Source organism: Mchenga conophoros, linkage group LG20 (genome assembly GCF_057382185.1).
Source record: "Mchenga conophoros isolate Kocher_MC1m ecotype Shallow Benthic linkage group LG20, M_conophoros_male_GT1.1, whole genome shotgun sequence".
In the NCBI taxonomy this organism is placed as follows: Eukaryota; Metazoa; Chordata; class Actinopteri; order Cichliformes; family Cichlidae; genus Mchenga; species Mchenga conophoros.
Window position 1 is genome coordinate 35,925,989 of NC_140545.1, and position 21,662 is coordinate 35,947,650.

The 21,662-nt window shown below is 41.2% G+C and overlaps 2 protein-coding genes across 3 annotated transcripts; both read left to right on the forward strand.

Annotated features, from left to right (window-relative positions):
- Nucleotides 1-6,065: 6,065 nt before the first annotated feature.
- Nucleotides 6,066-10,612, forward strand: LOC146551329 (uncharacterized). The gene is made up of 7 exons (XM_085261027.1): nt 6,066-6,091; nt 7,090-7,256; nt 7,913-8,227; nt 8,794-8,886; nt 9,135-9,230; nt 9,752-9,792; nt 10,096-10,612. Exons 1-7 carry the CDS (start codon nt 6,066-6,068, stop codon nt 10,213-10,215), a joined length of 858 nt encoding a protein of 285 aa, XP_085117153.1. The 3' UTR covers nt 10,216-10,612.
- A 3,284-nt stretch (nt 10,613-13,896) lies between these two features.
- LOC146551330 (polymeric immunoglobulin receptor-like) lies at nt 13,897-20,938 on the forward strand. Of its 2 annotated transcripts, none has more exons than XM_085258770.1 (7): nt 13,897-14,013; nt 15,301-15,636; nt 16,292-16,618; nt 17,183-17,275; nt 17,579-17,677; nt 18,590-18,627; nt 19,717-20,938. In XM_085258770.1, exons 1-7 carry the CDS (start codon nt 13,974-13,976, stop codon nt 19,888-19,890), a joined length of 1,107 nt encoding a protein of 368 aa, XP_085114896.1. In that variant the 5' UTR covers nt 13,897-13,973; the 3' UTR covers nt 19,891-20,938. The 2 variants fall into 2 exon arrangements, with proteins under 2 accessions (XP_085114896.1, XP_085114897.1); XM_085258771.1 differs by having other exon boundaries at nt 17,186-17,275.
- The last annotated feature ends 724 nt before the right edge of the window (nt 20,939-21,662 follow it).

Consider the following 21,662-nt stretch of genomic DNA (forward strand, 5'->3'; position numbering starts at 1 on the left):
AATAGAACTCGATTTTGTTTACTTAAAAACAATGATTTGTAATGAGTGACTTGATTAAAACTTAAGGAGCATTTTCACTGTTTAACATACAAACATGACAACACAAACCAGACTGGACCTTCCCTGATGGCCTCTGCATTGTGCTGGGATGTCTTCAACTCTCTGAACTCTTTATATTGAAACCCTGTGGAGGTGTCAGGTGGAATTAAAATATATTAAAGTTCCTTTAATAACCAATGAGAGAGAAAAGAAAAAAAAACTTGTTTTCTCTATAATAATAATGGATTGCATTTATATAGTGCTTTTCAGGGCCCTCAAAGCGCTTTACATCTCCACTATTCATTCACACACTGGTGGAGGAAGCTACAGGTGTAGCCACAGCTGCCCTGGGGCAGACTGACAGAGGCGAGGCTGCCATATCGCGCCATCGGCCCCTCTGGCCAACACCAGTAGGCGGGAGGGTGAAGTGTCTTGCCCAAGGACACAACGACTAAGACTGTCCGAGCTGGGGCTCGAACCGGCAACCTTCCGATTACAAGACAAACACCCAACTCTTGAGCCGCGATCGCCCGGTGTTTACAGTTTTTTCTGAATGCTTAAACCCAAACTGTGATTCCTGTAGCACAATCTCTAAAACTATTCAGACTTATAGCAAAACCACTCACTGAGTTTGCAAAACTAAAAGCACAAAAACTGCTTTGCACTCAGTTTGCAATTTTGTAACACACACTTTGCAAAACTGTAGGCACAATTCACTGCACAACACTCAATTACCAAATTTCCAACACACTCCTAGCAAAAGTATACACATGTATGGCTATCATTAACACTAACTTGCCAACTGTCTGGCACACTTTCACATGTGAAAACTTTTTTAGATAATTCGTTCACTTTGCAATCAGCCTAAGCACTATAATACAGGTAAGCTGTGTGTGCGGAGTACAATGGAGGGAGCAGGAAGAGTGAGAAGTAGAGGAGGCCGAGGAAGAGGACGTGGAGGTGAAGAAGTAGGATGAAGAGGACGACAAGGACAAGGAGGAGCAAGAGGAAGACGAGGAGGGGGGAGAGGAAGACGAGGAGGGGGGAGAGGAAGATGAGGAGGGGGGAGAGGAAGGGTAAGAAGAGTAAGAAATAGAAATGCTGATGACATCAGAGCTACAATAGTGGACCATGTAATCAACCGTGGAATGACCCTGAGGCCAAAATGTGAACATTGGCATCCTCGAAAGAGTGTCCTTTATCCTTAAGATGCAGATGGACTGCTGAGTCACAAGCACATGGCACAACACAGAAGAGCCACCTCCACAGGACAAGACTCAGCAGTCCATCTGCATCTTAAGGTCAAAGGTCACTCTTTCGAGGATGCCAATGTTCACATTTTGGACAGAGAGGACAGATGGTTTGAAAGAGGAGTGAAAGAAGCATCTATGTCCACTGTGAGCGACCATCTTTGAACAGAGGCGGGGCTTACGACACCAACTCTCTGCCATCTATAATCCAGTTTTGAGATCCTTCCCAGACGCCTTAACGCCCACTCACATCCTGGGCCATCTGACCTCAGGAATTCGCATGATAAGGTGGGGCCAGGTTTCACAATGAACACACCCGAAACTCTGGCTGATTGTGACCCACGCCCAGTTTCCCACCTTGGCTCAGGCGATTAGAGGATCATCAGGGGTCCTTTTGTCCCTCTGTGGGAGGTCACTCCCACTAGGTTTATATCTGGGACTCTCCACCATTTGACCTTAGAACTGAAGAAGCTTCTCGGATGAGAGGTGAAACGTCTTCAAGCAACTTAAAGAAGTCCAGACGCTTTTCTTTGCAAGCTCCTTTGACTGTCACCCAATAATCAAAACATTGTAGTTCTCTTGCAAAAGCAAACACAGCTAGATTAACTCTACACACCTTCGTAAAAATGGTGTTTCCGTATCAAACAGTACACACAAGCCATCATCTACTAAGCACACAATGCACAAGGTAGGCTATGTCAGTGTGAGCTCATACTTCTGTCATAGATCCATAAGCATAGAGGGATCCAAACTTCAAGTACTGGTGTTTATTCAAACACATCAAAACAAACACAAGTGTTTATTTCCAAGTATAGGATTATTTGCAGTCGCCATAATGACTATATGGGTTACTTGGTCTGCAGTGAACATGCTTCCTCTGCCCCAGCATCTGGTCATCTAGCAATTCTGTAAAGTAACAATTTCAGTATTTTTACATCAATGGTATTGGTGTGTTTCTCATTGGCATATGGCAGTGCTACAAATCTTAGTGCGAAGTGACTGTACTAACCGATTCTCATTTCAAGATGTCCTTATGGTGCTTGCTACAGTGTAGCGGCTCGAGTTAGGCTGGACCCGTTGGCCAGCTACCCTCAGGGTCATTCCACGGTTGATTACATGGTCCACTATTGTAGCTCTGATGTCATCAGCAATTCTATTTCTTACTCTTCCTACCCTTCCTCTCCCCCCTCCTCATCTTCCTCTCCCCCCTCCTCGTCTTCCTCTTGCTCCTCCTTGTCCTTGTCGTCCTCTTCATCCTACTTCTTCCCCTCCACGTCCTCTTCCTCGGCCTCCTCTACTTCTCACTCTTTCTGCTCCCTCCATTGTACTCCGCACACACAGCTTACCTGGATTATAGTGCTTAGGCTGATTGCAAAGTGAACGAATTATCTAAAAAAGTTTTCACATGTGAAAGTGTGCCAGACAGTTGGCAAATTAGTGTTAATGATAGCCATACATGTGTATACTTTTGCTAGGAGTGTGTTGGAAATTTGGTAATTGAGTGTTGTGCAGTGAATTGTGCCTACAGTTTTGCAAAGTGTGTGTTACAAAATTGCAAACTGAGTGCAAAGCAGTTTTTGTGCTTTTAGTTTTGCAAACTCAGTGAGTGGTTTTGCTATAAGTCTGAATAGTTTTAGAGATTGTGCTACAGGAATCACAGTTAGGGTTTAAGCATTCAGAAAAAACTGTAAAGTATTAAAGCACCCATCAGTAAGACTTTAACACCAGATTTAGTCTGAAAAGGTGTTTATTAAGGTGTCCTGATGCATGCTCGATCATCCATGTAAGGATCTTCCAGAAAGTTGATTGTGTTCTTTGGGCTGTTGTGTTCTCAGTGGGGGAAACATGTTGTCACTCAAAGTCTCTTCTTCAGTCTCAGCTGACTTCTCGGAGTGTTTAAAGATAAAATATGTTTCATAAAACTTTGATCTCATGAAAGTTTAAACTTGTCTGACCTTGAAGAAGAGGTCAAAGGTCAAAACTGATGTGATATTGGGAATCCCCTAATATCATTCACTATATGACTGTATGTTAATCAGTGTTGGGAAAGTTACTTTAAGTTAGTAACGTACTTACATTACTAGTTACTTCTATCAAAAGTAAATCAATTACTTCAAGTTACTCATTACTGTCAAAGTAACTAGTTACTAGGGAAAGTAACTTTGGTTTTACTCAGAATTCTCTTGTTAACGTGTTGCTTCTGTAACTGGATACCAGCCAGACTGCCAGTCTTCTAGCTTGCTTACTTGCCACAAGTGCACTGTGCCACCTACCAATAGAAAGGAAAAGATAATGTGCATGTTGTTCATCTGCTGGTCTCCTCTTTCTAGCGCAAATTGGGCGATAAACAAACAAGAGAGCCGATCAGCTGATCATTGATCAGTTTCATGATTGAAGTAGAAACAGGAGAGAGGGTGAGAGGATGAGAGAAGAAGAGGCAGCTGTGCAGCAAAGACAGAAAAAATCCAGCTTTGTGTCTTTTTCATTGTAGCTGAAGTCCGGGACAAACTGCATTTCTTTTCAGCTCAATATAATATTTTCTCTGAATACGAGATGACTCCATTTTTAAGGAGCCATTGGCAACTCTACTAACTAACCTTATGAAAAAAAAGTTCACTATCAGTAACATCATAGCACCCACCCATGCTAGCTAGTACGCAGTACGAGTTATTGTAACTGACTGTAAAAAGTCAGCACAGCTAAAATAAACTCCACCTAAACTTGGTTATATCTGACCCAGATAGACTGCAGGTCATAACTTCTTACCTGAAGTTCAGTTCACCTGACACTCGGACCGGCAGCCTCCTCGGGTCTCTCCTCCTGCCTCCCCTTTCCCTCATCCACCTGCTGGCTTCCACCACTTGCTAATGTTACTGAATCTGTGGAAGCTCCACAATAGCCACCGCGAGAAGTAACGAATAACAACTCTATCTAAATCTCAGTAATGATTAAGGAGTTCCTGATTTTGGCATAATAACTAGTTACCGTGCTCTTTACAACAATAATAACCTAGTTACTGTAACACGTTACTTAATGACGCGTTAGTCACTACACTGCATATGAGATTTCAATCTGAAAAAATGTCCAATAAAAGAATAGCTATCAAATGCTCACTCACTGCTTTGATGCAGCATTCATGTTTGTTTCCCTCTTCAGGCGCATGTTAAACTCAGACTGGTTAAATATGTTTTAACAGGAAGTTGCAACTGTTTCAGACAAATGAGGAGTGTAGAGGTGCTGTGGTGTTTGGAGGAGGGACTCCTTCAGTCAGAGAAGTGAGGCGTCACAAGTTCCTGGTTTCCAGTGAAGAAGAAGAGAGGCAGCAGTGAACCATCAGAGCCTCATCATGAAAGTCCGTCACACTCTGATCTGCTGCTTCTTCCTTTGTGAGTACATTCACTTGTTCTTTCTGTCACTCTCCTTCTTCAACATGTTTCTGTTGTTAAACATGATGATCAGAGTCAGCTATGAGTCACTTTCATGGACGCTTCTTCCATTCAAACTGCTTTTATTCATGATTCCATGGATGTGTTTGTGGCCAGTATGGACAGAAGAAACCATCACAGTGAGACATTCATGGACATGTTGCTGCTCACTTTGGCTTTAGGATTCGTCCTTTCAAAGATGGTTTCTTACAAGTGTTTGTTACGTCCTCAAAATAACCTGTAACATCAAAGTAAAAACTCCACCTGATACTTTCAGTTATTATTTGAAAATACAAACTTGTTGATCAAGTCAATGAATTTTTCTTTGAAAGACAAAAACACATTTTGTTGCTTTTACTGTTACATGTTCATGTTTCTTCACTGTGACTATTCACAGTTCACTCCCACAGTGCATATAGATTTGACAAAATGACATCACTTCCTGCAGACAAATATAAACCTGTGAGTGACGTGAGTGAAATCTGTCAGCATCTTCAAACCCAGAGTTGTGTGAAAAGTTATTTGCTAATTCTTCCTGTTTGTCCTGTTGGAGCTGAACAGAAATACGACTGCACAGAGTTTAAATGCTGGAATGAACTGAAATCATTCACATAAAGTAACTGACTCACATCAGCTGCTGAGTTTGGCTTCAGAGCTTTGAAATAGAGTCATAAATTACTCAATAACATGTCGTTCATTGCAAGTATTTGTTACGTCCTCAAACAAACTGTAGTCAGTGATATAAAGGGGAAAAACTGCTGCTTTCAATCATCAGATTATTTCATTTACTCAGTAAAACTAAATTACAACAAATAAAAACTTCATCACTGGTTTTGTTGTTGCTTCATGAACTTTGACACCAGCAGTACATTTAAACTAAATGATGACATCACTTCCTGTGGATGAAACACGTGAAAAACTTGCATGTTGAGCTGTTGCTTCAATCTCTCAACATATAATTACTACAAGTACCACACAGAGGAGTTATGAGTCATTTACATGTTTTGTTTATCTTCATCTTTTATTGTCATTTTATTCATGCATAGGAAACATGTTCAGATATATTTTGAGTCGTGTCGACTGGAAGAAGATTTTCCACCACTTTAGACAATAAAATGTATTTGACATGAATCATTGTTGTTATTCAGACTTTAGTCTCAGTGTGTCTGTGTGTGAATGTTGTGATCAGACTGCAGCTTCTTACAGGAAGTACAAACAGTAACTATTGATGGTTCATGTTTCCAACAGCTCTGCAGGAGGGAAACCCTGAAGTCACCGATGCTCAGATTCTTCACTATGGAGTCATTGGAGGAGATTTGAAAGCTGGATTCTCCTTTGAGTCTCCAGGAACATGGAAGATGTTCTGCAGAGAAGAATGTGAAGGAGAAAACATTCTCATTACAGTTTTTACCGAATGCCTAAACACTAACTGTGATTCCTGTAGCACAATCTCTAAAACCATTCAGACTTATAGCAAAACCACTCACTGAGTTTGCAAAACTAAAAGCACAAAAACTGCTTTGCACTCAGTTTGCAATTTTGTAACACACACTTTGCTAAACTGTAGGCACAATTCACTGCACAACACTCAATTTCCAAATTTCCAACACACTCCTAGCAAAAGTATACACATGTATGGCTATCATTAACTCTAATTTGCCAACTGTCTGGCACACTTTCACATGTGAAAACTTTCTTAGATAATTAGTTCACTTTGCAATCAGCCTAAGCACTATAATACAGGTAAGCTGTGTGTGCGGAGTACAATGGTGGGAGCAGAAAGAGTGAGAAGTAGAGGAGGCCGAGGAAGAGGACGTGGAGGTGAAGAAGTAGGATGAAGAGGACGACAAGGACAAGGAGGAGCAAGAGGAAGACGAGGAGGGGGCAGAGGAAGCATGTTCACTGCAGACCACGTAACCCATATAGTCATTATGGCGACTGCAAATAATCCTATACTTGGAAATAAACACTTGTGTTTGTTTTGATGTGTTTGAATAAACAGCAGTACTTGAAGTTTGGATCCCTCTATGCTTATGGATCTATGACAGAAGTATGAGCTCAAACTGACATAGCCTACCTTGTGCACAGAGAAAGCAAAAGCCAGATGTGTTTTGTATTCATACCATCAGTGTGCAGTTGGCGCATTGTGTGCTTAGTAGATGATGGCTTGTGTGCACTGTTTGATACGGAAACACCATTTTTACGAAGGTGTGAAGAGTTAATCTAGCTGTGTTTGCTTTTGCAAGAGAACTACAATGTTTTGATGATTGGGTGACAGGTTTTCTTATTTGTGTGAAGAGTTTTGCAAAATTAGCCAATAGTTACAAAAAATGTGCTTAAGCAATCAGAAAAAACTGTAATACAACTGATGTCAGAGCTCAAACAGGCAGATACAGCATTGAATATGAAATAAAATCAGTTTATGTTTTATCTGTGAGCATCTCAAAGCTGACTGAGTCTGACTCTGGACAGTACAGCTGTGGTTTGGCTGGATCTTCATCATCAGCTTCACTCACACAGTTTGTGATCGTTGTTGCTGAAGGTGAGTTTCTGTTTCAGCTGTGGAAATGTTTAGTTTCTGTTCCTGAAGCAAAGTTTGAGTTTCACTGACAGCTGCTGACGGTTTAAAGAAGCTGAAGTTTGTTCTTCTGTAAACTGTTGGTTACATTTGGACTCCTCTAAGTAACCGATGAACTGCAGCTGGGACACGAGTGTGTGTGAATATTAGTGAGTGTGTCAGCTGATAATGATGTGAATGAAATGTTGATGTCAGAAACAGACGCTGATGAATGAAAGAAGATTTTCTGATGTAACTTTGATTTTCTTTGATGAGTTTTTGCTTCTGTGTCGTCGGTTTGATCTTTCCAAGAGTTCCCCTCACAGTAAAATGGATTCTTCCTCAATGAATGTGTGACAATCACATTCACAACACAAACGTCCATCCAGACTTTAAATGTACTTAAAACCATGAAGGGTTCACAGTTTAGAGTCTATACTTGTCATAAAAGCTGGTTTTCATGAATCCAATCAGTCTGATGATGAAGCCGTTTAAATCTCACTTAGTCCAACAGTTCCTCTGTCAGACTGGTTGAACTGGGCAGCTCCCAGTGTAACTGTGGATCAAACTGGAGTTATTGTGATCAGACTGCATCATCTTCAGCACAGATAGTAACTATTGATCGTTTGTCTCTTTAACAGCACTGCTGGATGGAAACGATGATCAGCTGAAACACTTTGATAAAGAAACTGGAAGCTCTCTCACAGTCGGATGTTCCTTTAAACAACCTGGAGACACAAAGTTGTTCTGCAGAGGAGAGTGTGGAGGACACAACACTCTTGTTGACACAAATGATAACAGAGCTCAGAGAGGCAGATACAACATTAGATATGCTTCAGGAGTTCTGTATGTGAGCATCACACAGCTGACCAAGTCTGACTCAGGACGGTACAGATGTTACCTGGGTGGATCTTCCAGCAGTTCATCCACAGACTTTGAGGTCACTGTCACAGACGGTGAGTTTTTACTGACATTAATCAAATGTTGTCAGAGTGGAGCTGTTCAGCTGTTCCTTATTTCCTGTCATATATCTGCTGTTCCAGTGGTGGATGTTCATGTTGAACACGAGCAAAGTTTCTAATAATGAGCTCAGTGTCTGTACAGTGATCCCTGTGAGCCAACAGCTCAGGCTGCTCTCAGCACTCAGTTTATCTCAACATAGAAACAGAATTATTTAGAAACAAGATTATTTAGAATGTGAACTTTGTAAAGTTACTGTGATGGAGAGCAGGAATCAGAGTGTGGAGCTGGAAATGAACAGGTGACCATTAATGTCCCTAAATGTCTTTATTGTTTCCAAGAACCTGATATTTCAACATACATTCATATTTTATTTCATTGTTAAACTATTTTAGTGCATTTTTTTAATCTAAAACTAAATTTTCCAAACTGTTTTTTTTCTCAGTCAGTGGATCCATTTAAGGCTCGTTTGATTTCTCAGCTGATTTTTGAATCTTTGTGTTTTTCTTCTTCACAGCTCCAAACATTTATAAGTCAAACTTTCCTCTCTGCTCTTGTTCAGCAGCTGGACCATCAGCCACAACTACAGGAAGCTGCACACCTTCATTAACTTTGACTGGAAGCACTGAGCAGCCTGAAAGAGCAGCATCTGCAGGTACATCCATCTATGAGAGAAGACAGTATGTTTTTAATCAGCCTGTCCTGTGTGGCAGCTTTTCTAATCAGAAGTATGATGTGAGTGTGACGTTGTGCCAAACTCGTTTTCTTTTTCTAAATTCTCTGTGAGCTCCTCTTGTTCATGTAGAACTTTTATCTGTTTGTTTATTCGTTTCACGTCTGTTATTTCACTACATGTGCAACTCATCAATCAATATGTAAAACAAGCTTGTTCTGCTGTCACAGGTGTGCTGCTGTATGTAATCATCTCTCTGCTCATCATCATCATCCTCTCATCACTGACTGTTCTAATAATCTGCATCAAGAGGAAGAGCAGCAGAGGTAAGACAACAGAGACACAGAAACACACAGAACGTCTCGTTTCTAACCAAAAACTCTTTTTTCACTTCACTTGAAGTCTGTTCAAACAGCTGCAGTCAAACATCAAAATTTTTCATCCTGCTTGTCCACTTTGGGCTCTAAGAGGAGAGTGGAGTGACTTGTAGAGATGATGTTAAACACTGGAAGTAACTGAATCCTAAACTGTGTCACACATGAACTCTGGACACTGTCAGCAGGATCAGATCCAGATGTTCTCTGCTTCAGACGTGTGAAGTAAAAACAGGAAAAATATATGAAAACTGTAAAATAGTATAATTATTGTGGATCACTTCTTCAGTACACAGGAGGAGACTCGAGCAAATGTGAGTCTTTGATTCTGAAGGCAAAGTCTAAAATGAAGCCTAATAAAGTCCAACTAAGCAGGATGAAAGAACGGGAGGGGCAGCAGTGATCTTCAGCCTCACGTGCACTTTGAATGATTGTTCCCTCTAACAGAGGAACATCCTTTGTTTGTTCCACAGGGTTGAGGACCAGAGGAAACTCAGAGGGCACAAACATGGAGGTGACTTTCTTTCTCTTTGGTTCCTCTCACTGTTGACAGACTGCTACTGTAACAAAGAAATAAAGCAGTCACAGTGTGATGGTTCAGTTTGTAGACTGTTCCAGAAATTACAGTCCAAGAAGGTGAATTCAAACAGGTAGGTGACAAAAATGGCCGCCCAGACGGAGACTCCAACAACAAACAGAGACACTGTTGTCTGAGAGGTTCAACGAGGCAACGTGGAAATATTTACCAGCACAAATGATTTAACCAAGTCAGAGTCTCTTCTTTTTATGTGAAGAAGACAGTTTGTCTCTGTTTCAGGACGTCCACTACGAGAACTTTACTCCAGGTTCTACACGTGAAGACTCGACCTACCAGAGCCTCGATCCAGCCGGCAGGGACCAGGACCAGACCTACTCTACACTCACACACCACACATGAGACTCTCTGGATTCACACCTGGGTTTGTTTCAGTGCCTCAGGTTTAAAGTTTGAACACAAACCCTGAAAACTGTAAATATTGACTCACTTCAGAGTCAGCTTCAAGTGGCTGTTAGAGGAACTGCAGCTGCTGGAACTGCAGGAGGAACCAGCCCCACCAGCCCCCATCATCCTACACGAGTGCCCCGTGGACACTGTGAAGTCTTTCTGCTGCAGCGTGTCATCCATTTGTCTGAGAAGGTGTCTGCAGTCTTCCTTCTCTCCAACACCTCGACACCTCCAGGACCCCGAGACTGACACGAAAAATGTCTTCTGACCCCTCCCACCCTGGACAGAAACAGTCGCTCCCCTCAGTATCATGAAACTGCCAATATTATGTACATGTTATTAAAAACAACAAAACACATTACCTTCCCCTGATCAGTCTGTTTTTTGTACACTAAGAAAAATAATTAAATGTTATAGATTTCATATTTTACTCAACCCTAAACAGAGACAACTTTGGATTCTTCTATTTTATTTGAGCGTTTTAAGTGAATCCATTGCATTAAATGTTCATTTGGAATCACTTGATGGATCTGCATCAGACATAACTGAAGTTAATCAGCTGGTTAGCCACACAGAGCTAACAGCAAACCATATAAAACCTTAGCATACGCAGCAGCTACAAGGATGGTGTTCTTATTCTATTATTATTACAGTGGTTGAAACATCATAAGTCTGCCTTCACTTTGTAATCCACATCAGTCCTGCTGCAAATCCCACATTTCCACAGCGTTCCTGTGACTTTTGGTGTTCTTTAGGTCAGCACTATGTTGGTGTTTGTATTGAATCAGATTATTTGTATGGAACAGACTTTGGTGTCACACCAGTTTGTACTACAGGATGGAGTAGGGAGCTGATGTGGGGTCCAGTCTGTGAAAGAACAGCTGTTCCAGTTACCCTAACTTACAACAACAACACAAGCAGTGGATGTGATGAGCACGTTACCTACTGAACTGCAAACGGAGGAATTTCTGTGGATCATTTTTGTTAACTGCTTATTCAGCTGAGGGTCACAGGGGTGGAGTCTGTCCCAGCTGTCACAGGGAGAGAGGCGGGTCCACCTGCACAGGTCGCAAGTCAGAAAGGACAGAAACCACACTCTCTCATATACACACCTATATGTTTTGGGCACAACCTGACAACCGTCTCATTGGACCGTGGGAGAGCACATGAATGTCACAGAAAGACCCCAGCTGACCAAGACTCTTGAACCTGGAGACTTTAATCTGGGCAGCAGTGCCTGACATCACCTCACCGCCCCGACGTCAGGCTCTAATCTTGTGTTTGTGTTTTACTCCAGGGCAGCTGCCGTGACACCGTCACCTGGAGGAGTTTTAGTTTAGAACTCCTGTTATCAGATACATGGATATAAAGTCTTTACTTTTTATGTGTCTTTATGCAATACACGTGGATTCTGTCAACTCAGTATTAATATTCAAGTCAAGCCAGCTTCATTTGAACAGCACATTTTAAAAATAATTACTCCATTACTAAAATAATCAATAGCTGCAGCCCTACAGCTGTCCCCACCTGAGGAACTGGCGCGGGTGCAGGGGCGGGCCCTGGTCGCTCTCACCCCGGGAACAGGGATGGGTGAAGGAGCAGGTTCAGGAGAAGCCCCAGGAACTGGAGGATAGACTGTGCTGGGGTGAAGCTGCAGAACAGGAGGGCCAATCTGAGCCATACTTGGGAGTGATAACTGCTATTAACAGCCATTGGATAGAGTGATAACCATGGTGGGTCTAGTCAGTATAATCAGCAGTAAATGAGTGTGTGGGTGAAGAAATGCTGCACACAGTGCTGTTTGATTCAAGAACCCAAAGCAAAACTCAAAAAGTGTCTCAGGGAGGGGAACCAGCCAGATGTTGTCAGTGTCACTGGTGGAAATCCAGCTGCACTAACCCTCCAGTACATGAGACCTGCCACACAAACAGGCCTACAGAAAGACAGGGTGGAGTGATTCAGCACACAGTACACAGGCGGCTGCTGGCTGCAGACAGGCTCATTACATACAGAGACGTTCCCTTCACACTGATGCAAATAAAAGAAATTATATGACAGATTTTACAGATGTATTTAGCAGTCAGTCAGCACTTTGAGGTTTTTGATTCCATAATAGTTGTTGTGAAATCAGAGTAAGGACAGTGGGCTGGACCTGTCTGGGAACTTTGTCTCACACTGAGAAAGAGCTCCATCGTCATACATTAGTCTGAAGGTAACAATGTTGAGAAATGCGAGAGCTTGTAGAATATTTCGAATGAGTTTGATTTGTTCCTTCATCCTGTTGATTTATAAAATTCATAACATGTGTGCTTAAACAACATTAAACTGTAGGTCTCCTGTCATGATCAGTTCAGTTATAATCATACTGAAATACCATTGAAACGTTTTTTTACCATGAAACATGAACCTGGGACAGTTGCCTACAAACACCAAGCAGGTAGTCCTCTGATTACATCAAACAGAAAACAGGCCGTCTGCTTTTAGGGAAAGAAAATCCGAGCGCACAAACAACAGGAGGCGTTCATTTCTAGAGGCAGTCGTAACTTAAACACTTTTCAGTGTATCTGTATTTTTAGCATGATTCAGATAACCTGGTCACAATTTGCTGGCTCCTAATTATGGCCAGTTCAATAAGTTGAGACAAATTGTTCAAGATTAGACAGTCCATCAACGTAACCATCACAGTGAGGTCTCCTTTCAGGGGGAAAGAATAAAGTCTTTAACAGAATGAAGCCAGGCAGCAATAGGAAGATGATTCCCTTTATTGCCTCATTCAGAGTGTGTAACAGTGGGCGTGGTTCTGGAACAAACATCAGGTACATCAACCGTGGAACATAATGCGAACACTGACGAGGATAAACCCTCAGCCTTACACTGGAATTCAGCAACACTTCAAATGTTTCCAAAAACACAAGTTGCTCTCTCTCAGTCTCCGGTAGGTCACAAATATCAGATTACAGCTGATTTATTTATTTAATTTGTTTAATATTAAACTTTACTCTGTCAAAAGATTTTTTTTCTGGGTCTCAGGAGGATCAGTTGGCTGAGTGTGACAATAACATTCCTGCATTCCTGGAACTGGAATATTGAGCTAACTGGAATAATGTTGGGATGTCTCATGTCGGACTGAGGACGTACTGGATGCTACACTGACTCGTGCGTCACCTTGTGGTTCAAAGTGGTATTACATGAGGCTGCCATGTAATACCACTTTGAACCACAAGGTGATTGAAATGTTTGATATAATATCAGAACTGTTGTTCTTTCATATTCTGTTCATAGATGTATTTAAATGTTCAAAGATTTGAAACTCATGTTAAACAAACTGTGAGAAGAAAGAAAGTCTGACTCTTTTCTAACATTTGACCCAAACTGTTTTTCTAAATGATCCCAAACTAAAGTTCTTCAGATACAGAAAGAGAAATGATTTCATGATGAATGATGATCATTGTTGGAGGTTTTGGTCACTGTGCTGAATTTAACAGAGTCAAGTGTCATCATTGTATTTCCACTTTGCACATAATACTATAAATATAAGGAGGAAGCCTGAGGCCCTGCAGCAGACTCACAGACGGATGCAGAGGGGAGGAGTGTAGAGGTGCTGTGGTGTTTGGAGGAGGGACTCCTTCAGTTAGAGAAGTGAGGCGTCACAAGTTCCTGGTTTCCAGTGAAGAAGAAGAGAGGCAGCAGTGAACCATCAGAGCCTCATCATGAAAGTCCGTCACACTCTGATCTGCTGCTTCTTCCTTTGTGAGTACATTCACTTGTTCTTTCTGTCACTCTCCTTCTTCAACATGTTTCTGTTGTTAAACATGATGATCAGAGTCAGCTATGAGTCACTTTCATGGACGCTTCTTCCATTCAAACTGCTTTTATTCATGATTTCATGGATGTGTTTGTGGCCAGTATGGACAGAAGAAACCATCACAGTGAGACATTCATGGACATGTTGCTGCTCACTTTGGCTTTAGGATTCGTCCTTTCAAAGATGGTTTCTTACAAGTGTTTGTTACGTCCTCAAAATAACCTGTAATATCAAAGTAAAAACTCCACCTGATACTTTCAGTTATTATTTGAAAATACAAACTTGTTGATCAAGTCAATGAATTTTTCTTTGAAAGACAAAAACACATTTTGTTGCTTTTACTGTTACATGTTCATGTTTCTTCACTGTGACTATTCACAGTTCACTCCCACAGTGCATATAGATTTGACAAAATGACATCACTTCCTGCAGACAAATATAAACCTGTGAGAGACGTGAGTGAAATCTGTCAGCATCTTCAAACCCAGAGTTGTGTGAAAAGTTATTTGCTAATTCTTCCTGTTTGTCCTGTTGGAGCTGAACAGAAATACGACTGCACAGAGTTTAAATGCTGGAATGAACTGAAATCATTCACATAAAGTAACTGACTCACATCAGCTGCTGAGTTTGGCTTCAGAGCTTTAAAATAGAGTCATAAATTACTCAATAACATGTCGTTCATTGCAAGTATTTGTTACTTCCTCAAACAAACTGTAGTCAGTGATATAAAGGGGAAAAACTGCTGCTTTCAATCATCAGATTATTTCATTTACTCAGTAAAACAGAGTTACAACAAATAAAAACTTCATCACTGGTTTTGTTGTTGCTTCATGAACTTTGACACCAGCAGTACATTTAAACTAAATGATGACATCACTTCCTGTGGATGAAACACATGAAAAACTTGCATGTTGAGCTGTTGCTTCAATCTCTCAACATATAATTACTACAAGTACCACACAGAGGAGTTATGAGTCATTTACATGTTTTGTTTATCTTCATCTTTTATTGTCATTTTATTCATGCATAGGAAACATGTTCAGATATATTTTGAGTCGTGTCGACTGGAAGAAGATTTTCCACCACTTTAGACAATAAAATGTATTTGACATGAATCATTGTTGTTATTCAGACTTTAGTCTCAGTGTGTCTGTGTGTGAATGTTGTGATCAGACTGCAGCTTCTTACAGGAAGTACAAACAGTAACTGTTGATGGTTCATGTTTCCAACAGCTCTGCAGGATGGAAACCCTGAAGTCACCGATGCTCAGATTCTTCACTATGGAGTCATTGGAGGAGATTTGGAAGCTGGATTCTCCTTTAATTCTCCAGGAACATGGAAGATGTTCTGCAGAGAAGAATGTGAAGGAGAAAACATTCTCATTAATACAACTGATGTCAGAGCTCAAACAGGCAGATACAGCATTGAATATGAAATAAAATCAGTTTATGTTTTATATGTGAGCATCTCAAAGCTGACTGAGTCTGACTCTGGACAGTACAGCTGTGGTTTGGCTGGATCTTCATCATCAGCTTCACTCACACAGTTTGTGATCGTTGTTGCTGAAGGTGAGTTTCTGTTTCAGCTGTGGAAATGTTTAGTTTCTGTTCCTGAAGCAAAGTTTGAGTTTCACTGACAGCTGCTGACGGTTTAAAGAAGCTGAAGTTTGTTCTTCTGTCAACTGTTGGTTACATTTGGACTCCTCTAAGTAACCGATGAACTGCAGCTGGGACACGAGTGTGTGTGAATATTAGTGAGTGTGTCAGCTGATAATGATGTGAATGAAATGTTGATGTCAGAACAGACGCTGATGAATGAAAGAAGATTTTCTGATGTAACTTTGATTTTCTTTGATGAGTTTTTGCTTCTGTGTCGTCGGTTTGATCTTTCCAAGAGTTCCCCTCACAGCAAAATGGATTCTTCCTCAATGAATGTGTGAAAATCACATTCACAACACAAACGTCCATCCAGACTTTAAATGTACTTAAAACCATGAAGGGTTCACAGTTTAGAGTCTATACTTGTCATAAAAGCTGGTTTTCATGAATCCAATCAGTCTGATGATGAAGCCGTTTAAATCTCACTTAGTTCAACAGTTCCTCTGTCAGACTGGTTGAACTGGGCAGCTCCCAGTGTAACTGTGGATCAAACTGGAGTTACTCTGATCAGACTGCATCATCTTCAGCACAGATAGTAACTATTGATCGTTTGTCTCTTTAACAGCACTGCTGGATGGAAACGATGATCAGCTGAAACACTTTGATAAAGAAACTGGAAGCTCTCTCACAGTCGGATGTTCCTTTAAACAACCTGGAAACAGAAAGTTGTTCTGCAGGGAAAAATGTGGACGAGGCGACCTTCTTGTTGACACAAATGATGTCAAAGCTCAGAGAGGCAGATACAACATTGGATTTGATTCACATACAGATCCAGGAGTTCTGTATGTGAGCATCACACAGCTGACCAAGTCTGACTCAGGACGGTACAGATGTTTACTGGGTGGATCTTCCAGCAGTTCATCCAGAGACTTTGAGGTCACTGTCACAGACGGTGAGTTTTTACTGACATTAATCAAATGTTGTCAGAGTGGAGCTGTTCAGCTGTTCCTTATTTCCTGTCATATATCTGCTGTTCCAGTGGTGGATGTTCATGTTGAACACGAGCAAAGTTTCTAATAATGAGCTCAGTGTCTGTACAGTGATCCCTGTGAGCCAACAGCTCAGGCTGCTCTCAGCACTCAGTTTATCTCAACATAGAAACAGAATTATTTAGAAACAAGATTATTTAGAATGTGAATTTTGTAAAGTTACTGTGATGGAGAGCAGGAATCAGAGTGTGGAGCTGGAAATGAACAGGTGACCATTAATGTCCCTAAATGTCTTTATTGTTTCCAAGAACCTGATATTTCAACATACATTCATATTTTATTTCATTGTTAAACTATTTTAGTGCATTTTTTTAATCTAACACTAAATTTTCCAAACTGTTTTTTCTCAGTCAGTGGATCCATTTAAGGCTCGTTTGATTTCTCAGCTGATTTTTGAATCTTTGTGTTTTTCTTCTTCACAGCTCCAAACATTTATAAGTCAAACTTTCCTCTCTGCTCTTGTTCAGCAGCTGGACCATCAGCCACGACTACAGGAAGCTGCACACCTTCATTAACTTTGACTGGAAGCACTGAGCAGCCTGAAAGAGCAGCATCTGCAGGTACATCCATCTATGAGTCTGAGAGTAGAAACACTGACAGATTCTTTATAACCTGAGTGAAAACTGGTTTAATTATTATCATAATTACTCCTTAATGTGTCCTGTTATATGCTTTTCATTTAGTTTGACAAGTGACATTAGCAAACAATCTGAAGTGAATATGTTCTTTAGAAGCTGTAAAATGCTAAAATAACACAACCTCTATTTCATATTATTTCAGTCTGTAGGTGATGAGTTCTTACTGTACAGCTCTATATACTGTACGCATGTCTTCAGCTTGTTGTTCTTCTCAATCTGCTGCAGATGTGCTGCTGGTTGTGGGTCTGACTCTGGCTCTCATCATCATCCTGTTATCAGTGTCTGTGCTGATATTCTGCAAGAAAAGATCCTCTAAACCAAAGGGTGAGACAGCAGGAAGCACACAGACAGACACACTCATCGCTCAGTTTGTATTTAATTCTTTGTGAATTAAAGCTTTGAAAAGACAAACACAACAACACAACCTCGACCCAGAAAAATCACTGAACAAAAACCACCTTAAGATCTGAATTCAGGTTAAGAGAGTGAACTGCTGCTCAGTTTAAACTTCCAGTTACACCTGGAAGTGATGTAATAGTTACTGTTACAGCAGCAGGTGCTAACATTAAACTGACTGTGATTTACAGACAGCAAAGCAAATTAAAAACAAACCAGAAACAATCATTTTATTACACAAATGAAAATGTAAAGTTTCACATTAATCATTGATAAATAGCCCAAAGCAGAGGAGTCACGTGTGGCTAATGTTACAGTTAATTTATACTTAAAATACTATTCTGCCTTGATTAAATCTGCTGTGTGGCTCCTGCTGATGTTTTGGTCGAAAACTACTTAAAAATGACTTTTTAAAAACTGAAGGTTTCTGACCGGCTTCAGCATGTTGGAGGAGATGTGGTGGAAACCATCACGAGCACTGGGAGAAGCATCATCACACAGGAAGGCCACAGATGAACTGGAGGGTCAAACACAGAACAGCTGATGTGATGAAAGTCTTCACTTTATTCACATGTTGTGTTTGAGTTAAAATCCACTGTGGCAGTATACTTTGGCACAAATACGAAAATTCTTTTATTTACCCAACAAATGATGAGTTATGTGACTCAACTGTAAATGAAACTGAAGTCAAATTAATTAGAATTTATATCCACAGCCTGGCAGAAATGTTGTCTGAATCACTCACTGAAAAAAGTCTTCAGTGTCTTTGGTGAAGGTCGTCACAGATGGAGATCTGTCAGCACTAAATCATCAAAAATATTCTCTCTGATGTGTTTTCAGATCCTCCTGTGGAAACCGAGCAGGCTGCTGTCACAGAGGTGAGTTTGATCAACTTTACTCACAGCGTCACAGTTTTGGTGAAATTAGTAAGTAGAATTTTATTAGTTCAGCAGGTTTAAAGATAAATATCACACAGTGCTGATAGCAGCATGCTAGAACATAAAAACATGACCTCAGAGACCTGCTGCAGACGTGTGGATGGAAACGTTCACTGAGTACAGTCATACTGTGACACAATGGGACTTAACTTTGTAATATTTCTTAAGTGATCAAAAAGGGTTTAACAACAGTCACCTTAATGGTTTCTGATAGATTTAGTACATGTGTCAAAGGGACTTTCCGTTACTTTACACACAAATCTGTCAGGAGCACAAACTGGGACTATTTTTTCTTCAGGTTGGAGAAAGTTATCAGTGATCCACCTACTGTACACAGGCTCTGCAGCTCAGAAACATTTTGGGGTTTGAGAGACATGCAGCTGAACATCATGTGTGTTAAAGTGCTCAGAATGTGCTGAAACAGTAAGGACCCCAAACAGAAGCCTGTGGAAGACAACAGGCAGAGGAGAATACTGAAATTAGAAGCCGCCACCTGGCACACAATGCACCCGACCCCTATGGCGCCTCCTGCGGGTGGTGGGCCTGCGGGAGGATGGGCCCATGTCTCCTCTTCGGGCTGTGCCCGGCCGGGCCCCATGAACTAAGGCCCGGCCACCAGACGCTCGCCCTCAGGCACCCTCCCCGGGCCAGGCTCCAGGACAGGGCCCCGGTAACCCTATCCCGGGCAGGGTAAACGGTTCCCTCGATGTTCTTTTCATAACAAAACATAAACAGGAAAATTACACACAAGTGAGGGGTTCATTTCTCATTCTTAAATAAATAACATCAGTCACACAGTGCTCACATTATTTATCACCTGTGATGCCCGGTGACAAACAGATGCCTGAACACACCGGCCCTTTAATGAACTGTTCTATTACAAGAGCGGGGCTCCGGCCCCACTCACTCAGGGCTGACGACGCACCTGCTCGTCTCGTCCTTCGAGTCGGTTTGTGTTAACAATCCTAAACATTATTGAAAATGTGGCAGCTGATCAACAGTTTCATCTCTGCTCGTTCTCTTTTTCAGGAGGAAGACGACTCAAGCAAACTCACCTACTCTGAGGTGAATTTTTCCAAGAGGACTTTTGGCTCTCCTGACGGAGCCTCGAGTGGTAACACTGGTGAAGTTATCTACTCTGTGCCTCAGGTCCATGTGAGCTCTGATGTCAGAGATGATTCGCTGTACTCGAGTGTAGCTTAGCTTCAAGCTGCTGCTGCCACGTTTCTCTGTGAAGGGACCAAAGGAAGCTTTCAGTGTAAATAATCTGATTCACACTAAAATCTGTTTGAATGGGATTTTATTTTAATGTAACAACAGGACGGTGACAGCGTGTGATTGGTCAGATGCTGTGATGTCATAGCTTTGTAAATTATGGTCACTGAGGGATTTTGGTGTTTTGAAGTTGAGCACAGGTCCAATCAGTGATCCTGTGGCAGTAAAGTGACTCAGTGAAGATGCAGGGAAATCTGTCAGACAGCTGATCTGCACAGTTCTTAAGTTTACTGAAAACATTTTCAGGATCAGAGCTTTTCCTCTCCTTCAGTCATTCGAGGAGTTAAAAAACTTTCTTCCTGTCATGTACCATGTACACACACAGTTCTTTGCTAAATCTAAAGTCTTGAAATAATTCTTTAAAAAAAGAAAAACTTCTTGTCTTTCACAACTTCAGAGTCACACGAGTGAAGAAAATGGGGAAGTGTTCAGACTGCATGCTCAGCTTGGTGTCAGTTTAGCAAGATCAGCTTCCTTGATTAGCTTCTGCAAAGTGTCAGGACACTGTTTAAAACTGATGCTTTAATGTTTAACAGGACAATGTTTTACTGAAATAAACTTTCATAATGTAGAAAATCTTTAGCTTATTAAATCAAACAGTGGTGGAAGTGAGTGCAGAGCAAAGCTGCATTCGCTCCAACAAGCAGATCGGTGCTTGTTGGCTGTACCTGGATCAGCTCTGGATCTCTCCAAGTTATTGAACTCACTTCCACTGGACCTACGATCTGTGACACTGTTGGACCTGCCTGTGCATGCTATCTGTTTACCTTGTTTGAATTCTTGTATCTTACTCTGTGCTGTAAAGAGCTTTGTGACTTTTGTTCTTGTAAAGCGCTGTATTAATAAACCTTAATTACATTAATGAGAGCAACCACATCGACTCTACAGACACTGAATGTAATATTTACCACCTCACTTGTTAGCAGAGATATTTTCTCTTTGTTCAGTGTGAGAATAAAAGCTTTTTTCTATTTGATATCAGCACAGAAAATGAGTTTGTTTGTATTCAGTCACTGCTGTTGAGCAACAAGTGTCTTTCACATGTTTGTCTTCCTGTTCAGCTGTTTCTATGGCGACTAAATTTGCATGTTGTTATCAGAAGCTGTTCTGCACAGTTCTTAAGAAGTTAACTGTCAGTATTATCTGTATGATGTGGACCAGGCCTCTTCCTCTCCATCAGTCCTCTCAGCAGTCATGTCTTTCACAACCTCAGAGTCAGTCACGAAAAGAAAAAGAGGATTTTCAGACTGTTACCCATCAAATATAAACCTGCTGAGTGCTGCTAATTGATAGAATAGAAATGTATCAATGAGCACTCAGCAGGTTTTTTTCTGCAAGTTTAAGATCTTCATTTCAGCTCACTGTGTAAAACTGATACCAAATAATGTTTAACAGTGGAAGCAACTCCACTCTGAACACACGCTCACTGCAGACACTGCACCCGTCCACGCCTCCTGCTCCACTCTTCTCTGACTGGGCGGCTGTGGCTCAGGCGGTAGAGCAGGTCACCTACTGATCGGAAGGTTGGTGCTTCGATTCCTGGCTTCAGGACAAGTTGTGTAAAGTGCTTTGAAGGCTCAGAAGAGTAGAAAAGTGCTATATTAGAACCAGTCCATTTCCCATGACTTTTATGAACAGGACCCCAAAATACCTCAACTCCTCCATTCAGAGCAGCAACTTGTTCTTCATCCAGAGTGAGC